We start from the raw sequence: 22,286 nt of genomic DNA, 5'->3' as shown, positions 1-22,286 counted from the left end.
ATGTTGTCTCTGCCCAGGACCAAAGTATTTGTATTGTACCAACACTGCAGAAAGAGAATAATATACCAAATAATACCAAGATCCAATTGAGAAAGGCATGACAGTATTGGATGTCAATATGGAGGTTAATTGCAGTTAGTTCATTCCAGTTAACCCTGATTTGCTTATACCTGCTTATATTCTTTTGTTGATGTTGTTATATTGTGAATTTTTCTATGCAAAAACATGCTTTTTTCTGGGTCGTGAATGGAGTCATTGTAAATATAAACGAAATATTTTTTCAATGTGTATATATAACTGCATGTATACTGATAATTAAGGCAATATGTGGAAACTTCTCCTCTTCAGTCAAAAACTGAAAACACGAAAAATGTATCTGGGTCATTTATTATAGTACTTATCTGTGTCACATACTCCTCTTATAATTAAGACTGTATTTTTAAATATATAAGGATATAAATATATATTTGTATATATATTTTTGGTTAGATCTGTGTGAGATCTATATCTGAATTCTGAAGTAAATGTCTAACTAAGGCAGAAAGAGAGACTCACACTCATCTGAAAGTGTGTGACAGTATCTCAATATCGAGAGTAGGGTCCACCACAGTACCATCCCCATGGCTTCTGCCCAACACAGCCCTTCTTTCTGGTGTCTAACTTCTGTCGTACACAGCCCTTCTGGTTACTGGTGTGAAGCTTCTTTCCGAGGTCTAACTTCTCTGGAAATGGCTAGAATAAGAGGAAGTACAAAACACTTTGGCTAAGCTGTGTTCTGCAACAGATTGCACACGTTTAACGAGTCTTGTGAAATCTATGGTTCTGCCTTTGGCTGCGCTCAGCATCTTTGACATCTGAAGGAATAAAACTATCGTTTAACTAATGTTATGGGCAGTAAAGTGTTCATCACCAAAGTATATGGAACACACTTTACTGGCTTCTGTTTGAAACTGTTTCACTACTGAAGCTGCAACACTTCACATGAAAGCATGACTTGTGAAGATCCTCTGTCATCTGACATCCTGCTAGACAAGCTGGGTCCAAGCAAACACAACCACACTGAGTCTGTCCTGTCCAGAAAGCCAAATATGAATAGCCATCACCACTGCTAGGTTCTAAGAAGACAAGTGGCTGAGCTGGGAGGGCACTCGAAAACCAGCTTAAACATCCCGACTCACCACCGCCAAGATACATCAATAAATGAATAAATAAAAGGGTTTTTGTAATGTTTTCAGGGTCAGAAATCTAAGTCTTAGAACTAGGACTCCACTGCTTTGCCAGTAGTGATTGTTGCATTAGCTTAGGGATGTTCAGTAATGTACATTCTAATTGCATATAAAGTGATCTGTCAGCTAAAAAATATATCTTCTCACATCTCTCCCAGATCTGCAGTTAAGGAGGGGACCGCACAGTTTCTGGAAAGAAAAAGCAGTGTGAGCAACTCTTCCATCTCAGCTTGAGCCACACAAGCCTGGAACACACTGCCTCTAGCTGTACAAACCCACCAATCACATCACCCCCTTGCCAGTTCACGTACTTCAGGTCAGGGACGGGCAAGGCAGGTCATATCTGTTTCTGGATTTCAGACAAACTTCCTGCATACACACCAGCCCTTCAGGACTGGAGTTGCCCATCTCTGCTATAATCCTGCATACACCGGCCCCCCAGGACTGGGGTTGCTCATCTCGGCTATAATCCTGCATACACACCGGCCCTCCAGGACTGGAGTTGCCCATCTCTGCTATAATCCTGCATACACACCAGCCCTCCAGGACTGGAGTTGCCCATCTCTGCTTGGCAAACTAGAGCTTGGCCCGGAGGAAACCCACACAGACAGGGGCATGACTCGCAATACGTCGCCGTGTTTGTGGATGATCTATTCTGAGCTGGATGAGTTATTATAATTTGGATCAGTTATTTTGGCGTCCCTCCTTGCATCTGCAATAGAAGTTATTCACTGCCTTGTTTTGTTGGTAAGTGTGAACAGAGTAATGCCCTTGTAAAGTTTTCAGCCGAGCAGGATGGTTTGCTTTGATATGTTATAAATGTTTGAATATTGGCATTTTTACTGCGTTTCACAAAGTGTCACTGGTCATTTTCCGCCGCAGTCTGTAGACTCATCTCTTCACACTGTACCTTGACTCCTCTGCGGGAGTACCAAGTGAGTGAAGACTCATCTCTACACTCTGTACCTTGACTCCTCTGTGGGAGTGCCCACTGAAGACTAATTTCTTCACACTATACCTTGACTGCTCTGCGGGAGTACCCTCTGAAGACTCATTTCTTCACACTGTACCTTGACTCCTCTGCGGGAGTACCCTCTTAAGCCTCATTTCTTCACACTGTACCTTGACTCCTCTGCGGGAGTAACCTCTGAAGACTCATTTCTTCACACTGTACCTTGACTCCTCTGCAGGAGTACCAAGTGAAGACTCATCTCTACACACATTTTACATTTACATTTTAGTCATTTGGCAGACGCTTTTAATCCAAAGCGACTTACAAGTGCATAGGTTCTACCACAAGTCAAAGCATCACATCCAGAACTAGGAGAATACACCTGGACTGCTGTTCTAAACATATAGTCGTCATCATAAGTGCAATTTTTTTTTTTTTTTTTTTTTTTTTTGGGGGGGGGTTAGACAGGGATAGGGGTATCAGAAGGGGGGGGCGGGGTAAATCAGGAGGGAGGACTAAGGTAGAGTTTGAAGAGGTGTGTTTTGAGTCTGCGTCGAAATAGGGGGAGGGATTCTGCTGTCCTGACAGTGGTAGGCAAGTCATTCCACCACTGAGGAACCAGAACGGAAAACAGGCGTGAACGTGCAGCTCGACCGCCAGGTGCCCGTAGAGAGGGAACCATAAGGCGACCAGAGCTGGCAGACCGGAGTGGTCTAGCTGGGGAGTAGGGAGTGATCAGGGATTGTATGTAATGTGGGGCAGTCCCCTTAGCAGCCTGAAATGCCAACACTAGGGCCTTGAATCGGATGCGTGCGGCAATAGGAAGCCAGTGGAGGCCAATGAGAAGCGGGGTGACATGAGCCGACCTGGGCTGACTGGTGATCAAGCGGGCTGCAGCATTCTGGACCAGCTGGAGGGGCTTGATGGCGCACGCTGGAAGACCGGCTAGGAGGGAGTTGCAGTAATCCAGGCGGGAAATGACGAGCGCCTGGACTAGGAGCTGGGTGGCTTTCTCCGTCAGGAGATGACGGATGCGGCGTATATTATACAGAAAGAACCTGCAGGTTCTGGCAGTGGAGGATACTTGTGGAGCCAGGAAGAGGCAGTTATCAAGAGTCACCCCAAGATTCTTTGCCGTACGGGAGGAGGAAACTACAAAGTCCTCCACAGTCAGTGAGAGGTCGATTGACGGAGAGGACTTAGCAGGGATGTAGAGAAGCTCAGTTTTGGCAAGGTTGAGCTTCAGGTGATGGGAAGTCATCCACGCAGAGATATCAGCCAAGCAGGCAGAGATCTGTGTGGTGATTTGGGTGTCGGGGGGGAAGGAAATGAAGAGTTGGGTGTCATCAGCGTAGGAGTGATAAGAGAAGCCGTGGGAAGAGATAACAGAACCAAGGGACATGGTGTATAGCGAGAAGAGGAGAGGCCCAAGAACCGAGCCCTGCGGGACTCCAGTTCGTAGGGGTTGAGGGTCGGAGAGTGCGCCCCTCCAAGTCACCTGGTAGGAGCGACCAGAGAGGTAGGAGGAAAACCAAGCGAGTGCAGAACCTGTGACACCCATCCCAGACAGCGATGAGAGCAGAATCTCATGGTTGACTGTATCGAAGGCGGCTGACAGGTCGAGGAAGATGAGGACAGAGGAGAGGGATTTTGCTTTAGCAGAGTGGAGTGCCTCAGTGACCGCGAGCAGGGCGGTTTCAGTGGAGTGGCCACTCTTGAAGCCAGACTGGTTGGGGTCATGGAGATTGTTGTGGAGAAGATAAGTGGACAGTTGGGAGCAGACCGCCCGTTCCAGGGTTTTAGCGAGAAAGGGAAGAAGAGAGACAGGCCGGTAGTTGTTCAGGGCAGAGGGATCAAGAGTAGGTTTTTTGAGGAGGGGAGTGACTCTGGCCCTCTTCAGGGAAGAGGGCATGGTGCCGGAAGAGAGGGAGGTGTTGATTAGAGAGGAGAGAAAAGGGAGAATGTCCTCAGATATAGATTGTAGGAGGGGAGAGGGGATGGGGTCAAGAGGACAGGTGGTCGGGCGGTGGGAAGTAAGGAGTTTCAGTGTGTCGGCATCAGAGAGGGGAGAAAAGGAGGTTAGGGAGTTGGGGAGGGTAGGAGGGTCAGCAGGGGTGGAGGGTTGAGAGAAGGAATTGCGAATAGCATCGACCTTCTTTTCAAAGAAGGAGACAAAGGCATCAGGTGTGAGTGATGAGGGGGGTGGGGGGGGAGGGGGGGCCAGAAGAGAGGAGAAAGTTGAAAACAGTTTGCGGGGATTAGAGGCGGCCACGTTAATTTTCGAGTGAAAGAAGGAAGATTTAGCTAGAGAGACAGAGGAATGGAAAGATGATAAGAGGGCATGGAAGGAAGCTATATCACTGGGGAGACAGGTCAAGAAGATTGCCTGCTTTGTGGGTGGGAGGGGAAAGAGTGAGGGTAAGGTCAAAAGAAGAGAGGAGAGAGAGAAAGGTAGACTGGGTGGACTCTGAGTTGAGGTTGAAGTCACCCAGGAGGATCAGGGGGGTGTCATTGACAGGTGAGGAGCTGAGGAGGATGTCCATCTCATCCAAAAAGTTTCCCAGAGGACCCGGGGGGCGATAAACAACAATAACAAACAGTTTGCACGGCAGAGTAACAGAAACCGCATGAAATTCAAAAGAGGAGAAGGAGAGGGATGAGGAGAAGACACTAGATCTCCATGAGGATGAGATTAGGAGACCTGTGCCACCTCCTCTGCCAGAGGATCTGGGTGTGTGGGAAAAAGAGAAGGCAGAGGAAAGGGCAGCCGGGGTGGCCGTGTTCTCAGGTGAGAGCCACGTTTCAGTTAAAGCACTGTACCTTGACTCCTCTGCAAAAGTACCCTGATCTATTGCCACTTTTTTGTTCACCTGTCTGAATTTGTACTTTGTAGTCTCATCTATGTGCAGTTGTATTTGTATTTATTATATTGTATTTGGAGGTGGCATGGATGGTGCAGTGGGTAGCACTGCCGCCTCACAGCAAGGAGGTCCTGGGTTCGAATCTCCGTCGGCCGGGGCCTCTCTATGCGGAGTTTGCATGGTCTCCCCTTGTCTGCGTGGGTTTCCTCCGGGTACTCCGGTTTCCTCCCACAGTCCAAAGACATGCAGGTTAGGCTGATTGGAGAGTCTAAATTGCCAATGGGTATGAGTGTGTGAGTGAATGGTGTGTGTGCCCTGCGATGGACTGGCAACCTGTCCAGGGTGTATTCCTGCCTTTCACCCAATGTATGCTGGGATAGGCTCCAGCCCCCTGCGACCCTGTTCAGGATAAGAGGGTTAAGATAATGGATGGATGGATATTGTAAATGCATTTGTATTTGTGGTATTGTACAAATACTTGGCCTATTTTCCTTGTGTCCTGGAAATGATGTTCATGGCGGTACAACGGTTTATTGGTGAATTGTAGCTTATCTGACCTGCTCTGTATGTTCTAATGACCGTGATATGCAATGTTTTGTACATCACTTTGGATAAATGAGTCTGCTAAATAACATACAACTGAATGTAACGCAGTGGAATGGAAAATATGTGTGTGCTATTTGATTATGTGATGCAAAGGAACAGAAAAACAAATAGAATAGAAATCATAAACATATTTTTTATTACAAAGTTTTTGTCAAGGGTTCGTATTTCCATCTAATAGAAAATAAACTGACCAAATGAAATGGTTAAATACAAGCAGTTATTTTACATAAAGAAAACTTAAAACACCATCAGTGAAAGAATAGAAAAATTATATTACATTCCATTATTGGAATTTGGCAGATGCTCTTATCCAGAGCAAGGTACTACAAAGTGCAAAGTGCATAGCAATAACCAGGAAGTGCACTGAAAGTACAATGTCAATTGCTAATTGTACAAAAAAGATAAGGACGAGGGCCTATTAGATTCATTTGATTAATATTTATGGAAAATGTATTTATACAGTACAAAGCAATAGGGTATATACTTCCATATGAACAATAAACAGCTTACATAGCTAAAAAAAGCTCTGAACCTCTGAAAAACTGCTGTCTGACAGTGTCATCTGGAAAACGTGCTACATGAATGTGTTTTTATGAAATGAAAGATTTATGAAATGAAAGATTTATAACAGTACAATCTGTGAATCACACTGAGAAGGAATACACAGACGCAGGTTGTGTTTGGTGGCTCATCAATACGTTAGGTTGGCAGGATGCATCGCAGCGTCAAACAGGAGAGACGACACAATTCTGCTGGTTCCTGCTGATCAGCCCGTTGGCTAAGGACTTGGGAAAGGGGAGACGGTCTGTTTGACAAACACTGATATTGGTTCTTTAAAACAACATTTTTCTATATATTTTTTGCCCTTTATGTCTTAACAAAACATATTCAAGTAAGAGTATCTTTATTCTGATACTGGAGTGTGAGTTCCTTTGTCGCTCATTAAGTTGTGTTGGCAGCCGAGGTACACTTCCTCTGTGGTTTGCATTGCAGGAACTTTGAGTTTAAATTTAATCTTGTGAGTGTGTCCAGATCACTCTGCACAGCTTAGAGACTTATCTGTGTTCATCAGTGAGAGCTGTACATTGGAGGGAGGCTCACCACTGCATTGGTCCTGCAGGGCTTTGCTGCTCTGGTCACTCCTCAGGCTGGGCTGACTCAGGTTCACCTGCAACAGTGGAAATTTAAAACTTCAGTCTTTATCAGACACCGTTGATGGTGAGATCAGTTGAAATGGGAAACTGTTCAGTCTTCATCAGACTCTGTTCTTGGTGAAATCTGGAAGTGGATACAGCAGCACTGTGGATAGCACTGTCACCCCAACCCACAGATCTATCGAGTAATTAATGATGCTTGTTACTTTTCATCTTCCAACATCTGTCTAACATTCAATTCTAGCCTTAATGCTATTGAGCTGACATGTTACATATATTACATTACATTAATGGCATTTGGCAGATGCTCTAATCCAGAGCGACATACAGTTGATTAGACTAAGCAGGAGACAATAGCCCCCCTGGAGCAATGCAGGGTTACAGGCCTTGCTCCAGGGCCCAACGGCTGTGCGGATCTTATTGCGGCTACACCGGGATTTGAACCACTAGCCTTGCATGTCCCAGTCATGTACCTTAACTACTACACTACAGGCTGCCCCGCAATGCGTTTAGCATGTAAACTCAGTAAAAGGACTGAGTAAAGCCTATGTCCAGTGACACTGTAAGGTACTTTGAACAGTGTCCTTACTTGCTTGGCGTCTCGTCCAGGACCAGTACCACCTCAGAACCAATAGCATCCCCAGGGTGGCCAGTGCTACAATCACCATCCTGACCACTGTCTCAGTGCTCCACCCTGTGTGAGAGGGAACATGGGGTTAGTGTGTCTGATGTAGTCTGTTCTCAGATTCAGTGTGTCTGATGTAATCTGTTCTCAGATTCAATGTGTCTGATGTAGGCTGTTCTCAGATTCAGTGTGTCTGATGTAGTCTGTTCTCAGATTCAAACTGCTGTATCTTAAGACCAGCTTAAGCATGAGACCGCCATGTTGCTCATGTTGACTCCCCGTGATACATGCTGTGCAGTGGGTGAGGGGGGTGTGGTTGGAAGGTGTCACTGTTTGTGAGGACAGAGGCCTAACCCATCCCTATGGTTGGAGGATTGTACCTTGCTTGATGTACGTTTTTGGCAGCGTGAGGTGCAGGGGGACCTGTGCTCTGAGCACGCTCCCTGTGAACACCACACAGGCCCAGTGTAGCTGGTCTTCAGTGAGGCTGGGCAGGGTGAGGCTGAGCATTGTTTTTGGGGCTCTCTCTGTCAGGACCTCCTGTTTTACGAGCTCCCCTCTGCCCCCCTTCATCCGGAGCCAGGCCAGGGTCACATTGTCGATCCCCTTCGATATCTCACAGTTCAGCACAACTGACTGATTCCTGGACAGAGCACCAGGGGGCTCTGCAGAGACTGAGAGAGTACATGCATTATTTATTTATTAAGGAAAAATGGAGATATCATCCAATATTAGTCATGGAGTTTCCGTAAAGTGCACTACCTTCATGATATTGGATCAACACTTCTGTTGCTTACTGTTTGCTGATGATGATGCATGACACAGAATTTTGTAAAACAAACAAACAAACAAACAAAAACTAAAAAAGCTTACTTAATAAGCATCATGTTCAATCAAACTGCAATGTATTCAGTCCTGTAAATTGAGTAATCTGTAAACTTACCCTGAATAGTTACCAGAGTTACTGTAGCGGCCGCGTATCCATCATGAGAACAGATGTACCTTCCACTGTCGCCAAACTTCACTGGTGAGATTCTCAGAGGAAACTTATGCCCATCATAGACATCAAATGAGAATCTTTCTTTATCTGTCTCCATGGAAACTGACACGTCCTTGTCTTTATCAGCTGAGATCAGAAGGATAAAGGACTGAGGCAATGGGGTCCAATACCAGTCAGCTTTTTTGTGTGAGTTGTGAGAATGGCAGATTAGCACCACCTCAATGCTGTTCAAACTCCCTCTGTACAGAGTGCGTTGTGTGCCGAATGAACCTGCAGAAATAAGTTGTGGTTAGAATCACTTTATGTCCAGTTGGCACATGTACTAATGCTACAGGTAGTGAGCAACAAATGTACATAACTGTGCGCAAGTCAGCCAACTCAGAAGATGGAAGCCTCATTACAGAATAGCCCCTGAACAATATAGCACCTCTTACAGCCAAGCAAGCTATAATTACAGAGACCAGCATGCCTTCAGTTCTATGTCAGAACATGGCATGCCAGTACTTTCTTAAATCCATCCATCCATCCATCATCACCCGCTTATCCGGAGTCGGGTCGCGGAGGCAGTAGGCAAAGCCGGGTATTCCAGGCATCCTTCTCCCCAGCAACGCATTCTAGCTCCTCCTAGGGGATCCCGAGGCATTCCCAGGCCAGGAGAGATATATAATCTCTCCACCGGGCTCTGGGCCTACCTGAGGGAGGCATCCTAATCAGATGCCCGAACCACCTCAATTGGCTCCTTTCGACGCGAAGGAGCAGCGGCTCTACTCCGAGCTCCCTCCGGATGTCCGAGCTCCTTGTAAGGCCGACGGACTGTGCAACCGCACCCGGGTTTCAAAACCTAGGATTCAACTCATCACTCTGTACTCTCCAGAACGCAGGACGGGTAATCAAGGCATTCCAAAGCAACCCCCTCTGTTATCTGATTGTTTATTCAGGCCTCCGGCTGTTAAAACTCATTACGACAGAGTAAACGACAGCACCTTAAAACTCATTGCGACAGAGTAAACGACATAGCAACTTTGTTTACGGCACCGAGAGGTTGGGAGGGAATCCTGCCTGCCAGGCCCGACCTTCTCCTGAACCCTTTATTACTCTCCCTCTTGACTCAGACACTGAATGGGGTGTACAGCACTGGATATTTCATGGCAAGGCCAATTATGATAAAATTCATGTTTGGTATCATTTTCCTTGGTTTGGTGTGATTGGTACAATGGTCTCATTTTCGTAGGAATGTACTAAGGATATCATAGCCATCCAGGAACCTAGGAAAAGCTATGGGAATCTGACCTAAGAAAAGTCATCTGGTTCCACCCCCCTGTCTAGATCCCCATTAGTGATAATGTACAAATGATTAATCATGGACCCACTTTTTTGGTCAAACATCAAAGGCCTGGTTTGCTACTTAAGGGGAAGATACAAGGGGTCTGGGAGATCTGTTGCCAGACTCCCGCACCTGCCGTGTGTGTAGAAACCCTTGCCAGGTATGACAATGCTTTTACTTTGTACTCTGTGGAAAAATTGTATTATATACTATGATTTGTAACTTTGTGTTTTGGTTTTAATTTGAAGACGTAACCTACCTGGCAAAATAAATTGTTAAACTTGATCTGTTTGGTTTTCCTTACTGACACTTAATGTTACACAGGGAATGCGTGGCTTACCCCCTCGAACTGGTCTAGGGAGGATGATTATTTCCACTTACTGTATCACGGCGTATAGCACCCGTAGACCTATGTTGGTAAATCCCTCGCCTCCGCATAGTAGTTCATTCATGTCGAGCACAGCCGTAGCTATGTTGGTCTGCTTGGGTCCCTAGGCTGTAAACAGATATACCCGAGAGTAGCTATTCCTGCGACCTCTGTAATGACTACAGATAGCTAGTCAGTTCGTGAGACGTGCACATAACGCGCGATGTGTCATGCGGTGGTACCAGCAGAGGATTGTTCAGCGAGTTTTTCTCAGCATAGGATTCCTGTAACAATCAAGTCCAAATTTAGATAATGATAATATTATAAATTGGGGTTAATTATATGAAACAGAGTCAAAGTGTATAGGAACTGTAAGATGCACCATTCCCGGAGTTCTGGGTCAGTCCATATCAGTTAAAAAACGGAAGGCAGAGTGATACTGCTGTCTTTGTCCCTTGGTATTTCTCTGACTGATCTAGTTTCTCTACGGAATGGGTTCAATTAGGTAATAACATCAACCTCTTCCCAAACAGCACCTGAAGGACACACGCAGATACCTTCGCCCTACACAGCTAACTTCGTCTTTGGGTTAGTGGGGGGCTTACATCCTCACCCTATCTCTAAGGCTGAGCCCGGCCACCCGAAGGAGGAGGCTCATTTCGGCCGCTTGTATACGCGATCTCGTTCTTTCGGTCACTACCCAAAGCTCGTGGCCATAGGTGAGGGTTTGGACGTAGATCGACCAGTAAATCGAGAGCTTCGCCTTCCGGCTCAGCTCCCTCTTCACCACGACGGTCTGGTGCAACACCCGCATTACTGCTGACGCTGCACCGATCCGCCTGTCGATCTCACGCTCCCTTCTACCCTCACTCGTGAACAAGACCTCGAGATTCTTGAACTCCTTCACTTGGGGCAAAGACTTGTTCCCAACCCGGAGGGAGCAATCCACCGTTTTCCGGCAGAGAACCATGGCCTCGGACTTGGAGGTCCTGACTCTCATCCCAGCCGCTTCACACTCAGCTGCAAACCGCTCCAGTGCGTGCTCAAGGTCACGGTCCAATGAAGCCAGCAGAACCACATCATCCGCAAAAAGCAGAGATGCAATTCTGAGGTCACCAAACCGGACACTCTCCTCACCTCGGCTGCGCCTTGAGATCCTGTCCATGAATACCACAAACAGGACCGATGACAAGGGGCAACCTTGGCGGAGTCCAACACCCACAGGAAACATGCTTGACTTTGTGCCGAGAATGCGGACACAGCTCTCACTTTGGTTATACAGGGACCGGATGGCTCGTAACAACGGCCTCGGTACCCCGTACTCCAGCAGTACACCCCACAGGGTTCCTCCGGGGACACGGCCGAAAGCCTTCTCCAAGTCCACAAAGCACATGTGGACTGGATGGACAAACTCCCATGACCCTGCCAGCAACCCCGCCAAGGTAAAGAGTTGGTCCACTGTTCCACGACCAGGACGGAAGCCACATTGCTCCTCCTGAATCCGAGGTTCGACCGCCGGTCGGAGCCTCCTTTCCAGCACTCTAGAGTAAGCTTTCCCAGGGAGGCTGACGAGTGTGATACCCCGATAATTTGAGCACACCCTCCGGTCCCCCTTCTTGAAAATGGGGACCACCACCCCGGTCTGCCACTCTGCAGGTACTGTCCCTGACCTCCACGCGACACTGAAGAGGCGTGTCAGCCAAGACAGCCCAAAAATGTCCAGAGCCTTCAGCATCTCAGGGCAAATCTCATCCACACCCGGCCCCTTGCCACTGAGGAGCTTTTTGACTACCTCAGCAACTTCCGCCAGGGATATAGGTGCAGATTCCCCTAAGTCTTTGGGCTGTGCCTCTTCCACAGGGGACGTGTTGATTGGGTTCCGGAGCTCCTAAAAGTGCTCTTTCCACTGCCCGACAATATCCCCAGTCCGGGTCAGCAGTTCTCCTCCCCTGCTGAAAACAGCCTGAGACAAGCCCTGCTTTCCCTTTCTGAGTCGTCGGATGGTTTGCCAGAACTTCCTCAAGGCCAACCGAAAGTCCTTCTCCATAGCCTCCCGAACTCCTCCCATACCCGGGTTTTTGCTTCAGCGACTGCCGAAGCCGCAGCCTTTCTGGCCACCGGTACCTGTCTGCTGCTTCAGGGGACAGGAAAGGCCTCCTTCTTCAGCTTGACGGCCTCCCTCACCGCTGGTGTCCACCAGCGGGTTCTTGGGTTGCCGCCCCGACAGGCACCGATGACCTTCTGGCCACAGCTCCTGCTTGCCGCCTCTGCAATGGAGGCTTTGAACATGGCCCACTCGGACTCCACGTCCCCAGCTTCCCCCGGGATGCGTGAGAAGTTCCTCCGGAGGTGGGAGTTGAAGACCTCGCGAACAGGGGCCTCCACCAGATGTTCCCAGTTCACCCTCACTGCACATTTGGGTTTACCGGGTCTGTCCGGCAGCCTCCCAGCCACTTGATCCAACTCACCACCAGGTGTTGATCAGTTGACAGCTCTGCTCCTCTCTTCACCCGAGTGTCCAAGACATACGGCCGCAGGTCTGATGATACGACCACAAAGTCGATCATTGATCTTTGGCTTAAGGTGCTCTGGTACCAAGTACACTTATGAGCTACCCTATGCTCGAACATGGTGTTTGTTATCGACAATCCATGACCAGCACAGAAGTCCAATAACAAAACATCGCTTGGGTTCTGATCAGGCAGGCCATTCCTCCCAATCACCCCCTTCCAGGTTTCTCCATCATTGCCTATGTGAGCGTTGGACTCGCCCAGCAGAACTCTGGAGTCTCCGGGTGGCACCCTTTCCAGGATGCTGCCCAGTGACTCCAAGAAGGCCGGATACTCTGAACTGCCGTTTGGTGCATAAGCACAAATGACAGTCAGAGCTTTCCCCCCAGCAACACGTAGTCGCAGAGAGGCGACCCTCTCGTTCCCCGGGTGGAACTCCAACACAGTGGCACTCAGCCGGTGGCTTGTGAGTATCCCCACACCCGCCCGGCACCTCTCACCTTGAGCAACTCCAGAAAAGAACAGAGTCCAGCCCCTCTCCAGGAGTTTGGTTCCGGAACCAGTACTGTGCGTGGAGGTGAGCCCAACTATATCTAGTTGGTGCCGCTCTGCCTCCCGCACTAGCTCCGGTTCCTTTCCCACCAGAGAGGTGACGTTCCACGTCCCCAGAACCAGTCTGCGACGCCGAGGATCTGCACGCCCGGATCCCCGCCTTTGCCTACTGCCCGTTGGGCAAAGCACCCGACTCTGATGCCGACCCCTGCAGGTGGTGAGCCCACAGGGCGGCGACCCCACATGACCAGTTTGGGCTGTGCCCGGCCGGGCCCCATGGAATAAGGCCCGGCCACCAGATGCTCGCCGACGAGCTCCCCTCCCGGGTCTGGCTCCAGCAGGGGGCCCCTTTTTTTTCGGGCGAGGTAATTGGGTCATTGTGTGGCCGTATCATGGGAGTCTTTGGATCGCTCGTAGTCTGACCCCTCCCCCGGGACCAATTTGCCTTGGGAGACCCTACTGGGGGCTAACAGTGCCCCCGACAACCTAGCTCCCAGGATCACCGGGACACACAAACCCCTCCACCACGTTAAGGTGGCGATTCCTCGGAGGGGACTTTCTTAAATGAATATATTTAATTAATATATATGATAATTTAGTGGCGGCACGGATGGCGCAGTGAGTAGCACTGCCGCCTCACAGCAAGGAGGTCCTGGGTTCGAATCCCCGTCGGCCGGGGCCTCTCTGTGCGGAGTTTGCATGTTCTCCCCGTGTCTGCGTGGGTTTCCTCCGGGTACTCCGGTTTCCTCCCACAGTCCAAAGACATGCACGTTAGGCTGATTGGAGAGTCTAAATTGCCCGTAGGTATGAGTGTGTGAGTGAATGGTGTGTGTGCCCTGCGATGGACTGGCGACCTGTCCAGGGTGTATTCCTGCCTTTCGCCCAATGTATGCTGGGATAGGCTCCAGCCCCCCTGCGACCCTGTTCAGGATAAGCGGGTTCAGATAATGGATGGATGGATGGATGATAATTTATATAACTAATAATAATATTACATTTTTTCCTTTTTTAAATACCATAGTATATTAGAGTCAAACATAACTGTCATTTCAATCTACAGTAATGAGTGAGACATGCCTACAGTATGCATTTACATTTTGTTGTTTCCATTATTATTATTATTATTATAATTATTTGACAACCTTTATCTCAGAAGGAAACATGCTTGTCGGACCATTGTTTGTAGGAATTTCAACATTAATACGTTAGAATACTTCATACTTTTTTTAAACAAATGCACATGTTGTAACTTCAGTGGCAAGTTTTTTAAATTTTTGTCCTTCAAATAAAATTGGTGCAGAATAGGGGTCTGAGAATATCCTAATCCCCCTAATTTGGAGAATCTCATGACAGTTTATAGCTGCACAATCCCTCATAGGTAGTGTCAGCAGCATCCTTCTTTTCACACCACAGCCCACAGCCCACAGCCAAGCTCCCACAGAGGTAGAATAAATATTCTGCAAACTTGCCACATACAGTATCTGCATTTTCAGAAACTTTTTAAGATGACTAGGGTAGCACATGGATTCATCTTCAGTGTTAAGACACCACATTTCTGCTTATACAAAAGAAAGGTAAAATCCAACAATGCTTTTGTAGAAGCTCCACTGAAAAATGCATGCAGAGTATCATACCCTCATTGACTTTAAATGTATTGGGAACGCTGAAAATAAGCGATCCGTTCCGTCGGAGTGTACAGTTATATGTTCCCTCACTGTACTGCTCAGCACTGTGGATGATGATGTGGGCAGTGTTGTTGTAGAGCAGCGTTGTGTTAGCAGTGGGTTCTCTGTCCCGTTCCCAGGCCAGTGTAGCTGAATCTGGAAGGTAGGATACCTCACAGCTCAAGGCCACATCAGAACCTTCATTTATTATGAAGGGTGGTTGATTCACTATAGGAGGAAAGAGATATTGATTTAGATTTCTGATTTTTGATTTCATCAAATCATTGTGTGGGCTACATCTCAAAACTATAGTAATCAAATTTAAAGCAATATATTATACACAGTTATCCAGTTCTGTGCTGAGAATTCAAAGAAAAACATAACTGAAAATACATTTCAACCAGCATCTTGTGCTATGTACTCTTAAAAACAGGCTAATGATATCTCTATCATCTCAGATTTAATAAAGCACTGACTTAGAACATGAGGTATATGAGTGAGTACAATTTTTTCCCGGTATATGGATTCCATTTTACATATAATTTAAATCTAACATCAAATTCAACTTTTGTACAAGCTAAAACTATGTTATGCGTTATGTATTTTATGTAGGATAAAGTAGATATCTTTCTTACTGCACATTCATTACTTACATAACTACATAAAAGAGTACATTTACCTTTTACAGCAGACACTTTAATCTGGGCCAAGTTGACTTTCTCTGGTTTAGTTTGAATAAAAGTAAAAACCCCTGCGTTCAGTAACTGTGGTCCCAGACGAATGCCATACTTGCTTTCCTTTGAAATAGAAATATTCCTCGAATTCCACACAAAGTCACCATTGGACTGTATAGTTATTATCACTATTTTATTGCTTCCATCATGTGATGTCCACTCCCAGATGAATTCTGTCCCTTTGGGCTCAGCTGGGGCTTGTAGAGAGACGTGTTGCCTTTGCCCAGGAACAAAGTATTTGTATTGTACCAACACTGCAGAAAGAGAAAAATATACCAAATAATACCAAGATCAAACTGAGAGAGGCATGACAGTATTGCCTGTCAGTATGGAGGTTAATGGCAGTTAGTTAATTCCAGTTAACCCACATTTGCTCATACCAGCTGTAGTCCTGCTTTTATACCTGTGCAAGATCTGCACCATGTCTTTTTCTCCGCTCAGGGTGGTTATAGAATTTGACAAAACTATTCTCTTTTAGCTGACACTTCCTGGAATGGGAACCTGCCTAGCAGAAATTTGATCTGTTTGCACTACACTATTAACATTTCAATCTTCTTCTGGGTAGTGAATGGAGTCATAAATAACTGCAAAATAATTTTAGAATGTGTATGTATAACTGCATGTATACTGATGATTAATGCAATATGTGGAAACTTCTCCTCTTGAGTCAAAAACTGAAAACACGAAAAATTCACACAGATCTAATCAAACATGACTGAATAGGTAAGTAAATGTATAACTGAGGCAAAAAGTGAGACTCACCCTCAGCTGAAATTTTGTGATAGTACCATGATATCCAGAGTAGGGTCCACCACTGTACCATCCCCATGGCTTCTGCCCTATACAGCCCTTCTGGTTATGGGTGTGTAGCTTCTTTCCGAGGTATAACTTCTCTGGAAATGGCTAGAATAAGAGGAAGTACAAACCACTTTGGCTAAGCTGATTTCTGCAACAGATTTCACACGTTTTTGTGAGATCTATGGTTCTGTTCTTGGCTTTGCTCAGCACTGTGACATCTTTGACATCTGAAGTAATAAAGCTATCGTTTAAGTAATGCTTACTTCAGTTTGTAGAATGATGCTCTTTTTTTTTCACTGATGTATTATTATTATGGGGAGTAAGGTGTTGATCCCCAAAGTATGTGGAACACACTTTATTGGCTTCTGTTTGAACCTGTTTCACCACTGAAATTGCAACACTTCACATGAAAGCATGACGTGTGAAGATCCTCTGTCATCTGACATCCTGCTAGACAAGCTGGGTCCAATCAAGCACAACCACACTGAGTCTGTCCTGTCCAGAAAGCCAAATATGAATAGCCATCACCACTGCTAGGTTCTAACAAGACAACTGGCTGAGCTGGGAGGGGACTCAAAAACCTGTTTAAACACCCCTACTCACCACCTTATTATGAAAAGATACATCAATAAGTGAATAAATAAAAGGGTTATTGCAATGTTTTCAGGGTCATAAATCTAAGTCTTAGAACTAGGACTGCACTGCTTTACCAGTAGTGATTGTTGCATTAGCTTAGGGATGTTCAGTAATGCACATTCTAATTGCATATAAGGTGATCTGTCAGCTAAAAAATACATCTTCTCACATCTCTCCCAGATCTGCAGTTAAGGAGGGGACTGCACAGTTTCTAGAAAGAAAAAGCAGTGTGAGCAACTCTTCCATCTCAGTTTGAGCCACACAAGCCAGGAACACACTGCCTCCAGCTGTACAAACCCACCAATCACATCACCCCCTTGCCAGTTCACGTACTTCAGGTCAGGGACGGGCAAGGCAAGTCATATCTGTTTCTGGATTTCAGACAAACGTCCTGCATACACACCGGCCCCCCAGGACTGGAGTTGCCCATCTCTGCTATAAACCTGTATACACACCGGCCCTCCAGGACTGGAGTTGCTCATCTCTGCTATAATCCTGAATACACACCGGCCCTCCAGGACTGGAGTTGCCCATCTCTGCTTGGCAAATCGTTAATAATAAACCTATCCTGCCCTAGCGTTAGTAAATTAGTAAATGACATGCACAAGAAACATAAGGTAAACATGTACACATGGTTAGAATGTTAGTATTACCCAATCCTGATCTGAAGTTAGTAAGAAGAAAAGGGAAATTGAAACAATTAGGGAAGTGTGAGTAACAGAAAGGGAGAGTTTGCAGAAAGACACAAAACTGCACATTCGAAAACGTGTATGCTAAACAATGAACAGAACCACATAACATGAAACAAACATAAATCGTGACATAACAAGTTAGCAAAACGTGACACGACAAGACTAACAATTAAATCCTAACAACTAAACATGAAACGTAACATGACATGAAAATGAAACGTAACAAGAAATAAAACATAAAAATGTGGCGAGACTAGACTAACATAATATGTGACATGACAATAACATAACCAAGACAATAACTAAACATGAAACATGATGTGCCAAGCATGACATGTGACAATTCTGACCTGGATGATCTATTCTGAACTGGATGATCTATTCCAAACTGAATGAATTATTCTTACCTGGAAGAGTTATTTTGAACTGCATGAGTTATTCTGACCTTGATGAGTTATTCTGACCTGGATGAGTGATTCTCCATCCATCCATCCATTATCTTAACCCGCTTATCCTGAACAGGGTCGCAGGGGGGCTGGAGCCTATCCCAGCATACATTGGGCGAAAGGCAAGAATATACCCTGGACAGGTTGCCAGTCCATCACAGGGCAGGATGAGTGATTCTGACCTGGATAAATTATTCTGACCTGGATGAGTTATTCTGACCTGGATGAGTTATTCTAATCTGGATCAGTTATTTTGGTGTCCCTCCTTGCATCTCCAATAGAAGTTATTTACTGCCGTGTTTTGTTGGTAAGTGTGAACAGAGTAAAGCCATTGTAAAGTTTTCAGCCGAGCAGGATGGTTTGCTTTGATGTGTTATTAATGTTTGAATATCGGCATTTTTACTGCGTTTCACAGTGTCACTGGCCATTTTCCACTGCAGTCTGTAGACACTGTACCTTGACTCCTCTGCAGGAGGACAAAGTGAAGACTCATCTCTTCACACTGTACCTTGTAAGACGGAAATTATTATATTATTATATATTATTATTATATCTGGCATTATCACTCAGGGCTGGTCAGCTTGCTGGCTTCCTCTGGTATTGTGGCAAAATGTGGCTGTAAAGTAATTTAACCCAGGAGCATGCACCATTAACCCCCACTATCTCCGCACCCATACGGGCAGGAGCCTGTGGGGGAAGACTCAGGCCTCCAGCCGTAAAACTTGTTACGATGGGGCAACATCCTTTACGGCACTGGAAGGTTTCAGAGGGCACGGCCTGTTAGGCCCTGACCTTCTCCTGAACCCCCCTTTATTACTCTCTCCCTCTTTACTCAGTCACTAAATGATGTGTACAGCACTGGATGTTTCATGACAAAGTCAGTTTAGATAATATTCATGTTTGGTATTATTCTGATTGTTTCAGTGTGACTGGTGCAATGGTTTTATTTCTGCAACAGCAAACCCTGGACATCATAACCAACCAGGAGAAACTGTGTGGAGCTCTGCCCCAGTGAAAGCCATGTGCCTCAACCCCCCTGCATTTCCTGGGGCGGCGTGGCTCCAAATTACAGATGGGTGACCCATTTTTAGGGTTAACATCAAAGGCCAGATTTTGGATTTAAGGACAGTAAACTAAGCAATCTGGGAGAATGCAATCAGCCTCCCGTGCACACAGTGCACGTAATTTCTACGTACAGGGTGTCTGTAGCCAGACTCCCGTATGTAGCTTTTATTGCCAGGTATGACTTTTAAGACTCCGTAATTTGGTTTCCATTGTAATGTTTTTTAATTTGGAACTAGTGTGTAATTACGTATGTTACCTGCCTGGTAAAATAAATTGTTAAAACTTGATCTGTGTGGTTTCGCTTACTGACACTCAAAGTTATACAGGGTCTAGGGAGGATGAATATTTACGCTTAATGTATCATGGCGTATAGCACCCGTAGACCTATGATGGTAAATCCCTCACCTCCGCGTGACAGTTCATTCATGTCGAGCACAGCCGTAGCTAGGTTGGTCTGCTTGGGTCCCTAGGCTGTAAACAGATATACCCAAGAGTAGCTATTCCTGCGACCTCTGTGATGACTACAGATAGCTAGTCAGTTCGTGAGACGTGCACATAACGCGCGATGTGACATGCGGCGGTACCAGCAGAGGACCGTTCGGAGAGTAAATCTCAGTACAGGATTCCTATAGCGATCAAGTCAAAATTATAAATACGACATCCACTAAATGTGGACAACTGATCTAAATTACTATTCTAAAATGGAGTCAGATAAACGAAGGTGAATCTATTGGCCCTATTGTGGAGATTCTTGGTCAGCCAGGACCAGTAAAGAGCGGAAGGCAGAGTGGTACTACTGTCTTTGTATCGTGGTTTATTTATTGGCTGATCTAGACTCCCCGCTTAGGGGCCACTCATTTTTAACCCTACTAGTATTCTTTCAGCAACACCAGAAGGACGAGCACGCTGATACCTTCAGCCCTCGCTAAATTCCGTTGTTGGGTTAGCGTGGGGTTTTACAACCTTGACTCCTCTGTGCGAGTACCAAGTGAAGACTCATCTCTGCACACTGTACCTTGACTCCTCTGCGGGAGTACAAAGTGAAGACTCATCTCCTCACACTGTACCTTGACTAGTCTGCAGGAGTACCCTGATCTATTGCCACTTTGTATTTTTAGCACAGAATTTTTAGCCCCTTGTACTTTTCAGTCTAATCTAGGTGCAGTTGTATTTGTATTTATTATATTGGATTTGGATTTGTATTTGTGCTACTGTACAAATACTTGGCCTATTTTCCATGTGTCCAGGAAATGGACACATGCTCTGCTCTGTATGTTCTAATGACCTTGATATGCACTGTGTTGTACATCACTTTGGATAAAGGTGTCTGCTAAATAAAATACAACGTAATATGATGCACTGAAATGGAAAATATGTGTGTGCTAATTGATTTTGTCTTGCAAAGGAACAGAAAAACAAATCATGAAAGTATTTTTTATTTCAAAGTTTTTGTAGAGGGTATGTATTTCCATTAGAAAATAAACTCACCAAATTAAAACGAGCAGTTATTTTACATGAAGAAAACTACAGACAAGTAGAACAGTGGCACGGATGGTGCAGTGGGTAGCACTGCCGCCTCACAGCAAGGAGGTCCTGGGTTCGAATCCCCGTCGGCCGGGGCCTCTCTGTGCAGAGTTTGCTTGTTCTCCCCGTGTTTGCGTGGGTTTCCTCCGGGTACTCAGGTTTCCTGCCACAGTCCAAAGACATGCAGGTTAGGCTGATTGGAGAGTCTAAATTGCCCGTAGGTATGAATGTGTGAGTGAATGGTGTGTGTGCCCTGCAATGGAATGGCGACCTGTCCAGGGTGTATTCCTGCCTTTCGCCCAATGTATGCTGGGATAGGATCCAGCCCCCCTGCGACCCTATTCAGGATAAGCGGGTTAAGATAATGGATGGATGGATGGATGGAAAACTGAGAACACAATCAGTGAAAGAATAGAAAAATTATATTACATTACATTATTGGCATTTGGCAGATGCTCTAATCCAGAGGAAGGTACTACAAAGTGCAAAGTGCATACCAATAACCAGGAAGTGCACTGAAAGTACAATTTCAATTGCTAATTGTACAAAAAAGATAAGGACGAGGGCCTATTTCATTCATTTGATTAATATTTATGTAAAACTGTTTTTATACAGCGCAAAGCAAAAGGGTATATACTTCCATATGAACAATAAACAGCTTACATTGCTCGACAAAACTAGCTAAAATATCATATAATTTCTCAAGAGCAGCAGAATAATATACAGCACTGGAGGTTCAGGTCTGGACCTCTGTAAAACTGCTGTGTGACAGTGCCATCTGGAAAACGTGCTACATGAATGTGTTTTTATGGAATGAAAAGATTTATGAAATGAAAGATTTATAACAGTACAATTTGTGAATCGCACTGAGAAGGAATACACAGACACAGGTTGTGTTTTGTGGCTCATCAATATGTTAGGTTGGCAGGACGCATCGCAACATCAAACAGGAGAGACGACACAATTCTGCTGGTTCCTGCTGATCAGCCCGTTGGCTAAGGACGTGGGAAAGGGGAGATGGTCTGTTTGACAAACACTGATATTGGTTCTTTAAAACAACATTTTTCTATATATTTTTTGCCCTTTATGTCTTAACAAAACATATTCAAATAAGAGTATCTTTATTTTGATACTGGAGTGTGAGTTCCTTTGTCGCTCATCAAGTTGTGTTGGTAGCCGAGGTACACTTCCTCTGTGGTTTGCATTGCAGGAACTTTGAGTTTAAGTGTAATCTTGTGAGTGTGTCCAGATCACTCTGCACAGCTTAGAGACTTATCTGTGTGCGTCAGTGAGAGCTGTACGTTGGAGGGAGGCTCACCATTGCATTGGTCCTGCAGGGCTTTGCTGCTCTGGTCACTCCTCAGGCTGGGCTGACTCAGGTTCACCTGCAACAGTGGAAATTTAAAACTGTTCAGTCTTCATCAGACACCGTTGATGGTGAGATCAGTGGAAATGGGAAACTGTTCAGTCTTTATCAGACACCGTTGATGGTGAGATCAGTTGAAATGGGAAACTGTTCAGTCTTCATCAGACTCTGTTCTTGGTGAAAT

General features: G+C 45.8%; 1 protein-coding gene and 1 long non-coding RNA gene across 2 annotated transcripts; both read right to left on the bottom strand.

Moving 5' to 3' along the window:
• Positions 1-5,758: 5,758 nt before the first annotated feature.
• LOC133125121 (uncharacterized) lies at positions 5,759-22,126 on the bottom strand. The gene is made up of 2 exons (XR_009708384.1): positions 22,055-22,126; positions 5,759-6,430 (listed from the first exon to the last, which is right to left on the bottom strand). It is a non-coding gene; the product is annotated as an uncharacterized LOC133125121 (long non-coding RNA).
• Positions 6,782-16,583, bottom strand: LOC133125169 (uncharacterized). The gene is made up of 6 exons (XM_061236918.1): positions 16,338-16,583; positions 15,521-15,829; positions 14,812-15,069; positions 8,368-8,694; positions 7,805-8,089; positions 6,782-6,813 (listed from the first exon to the last, which is right to left on the bottom strand). Exons 1-6 carry the CDS (start codon positions 16,402-16,404, stop codon positions 6,782-6,784), a joined length of 1,278 nt encoding a protein of 425 aa, XP_061092902.1. The 5' UTR covers positions 16,405-16,583.
• Positions 22,127-22,286: the final 160 nt, after the last annotated feature.

Source organism: Conger conger, chromosome 3 (genome assembly GCF_963514075.1).
Source record: "Conger conger chromosome 3, fConCon1.1, whole genome shotgun sequence".
In the NCBI taxonomy this organism is placed as follows: domain Eukaryota; kingdom Metazoa; phylum Chordata; class Actinopteri; order Anguilliformes; family Congridae; genus Conger; species Conger conger.
Note: the sequence above shows the minus strand (reverse complement) of the source record. Positions and strands in the feature narration are given on the sequence as shown.

What these genes read in the sequence shown, in the direction of transcription:
- LOC133125169 (XM_061236918.1), bottom strand. Translation starts at nt 16,404, where the DNA reads ATGGGGATGGTACAGTGGTGGACCCTACTCTGGATATCATGGTACTAT. An exon ending in TAAAGTGTCTGCTGTAAAAG is followed by an intron (nt 15,070 to 15,520) that starts GTAAATGTACTC and finishes TTCCTCCTATAG; the next exon opens with TGAATCAACCACCCTTCATA. An exon ending in AAAAACGTACATCAAGCAAG is followed by an intron (nt 6,814 to 7,804) that starts GTACAATCCTCC and finishes CCACTGTTGCAG; the next exon opens with GTGAACCTGAGTCAGCCCAG.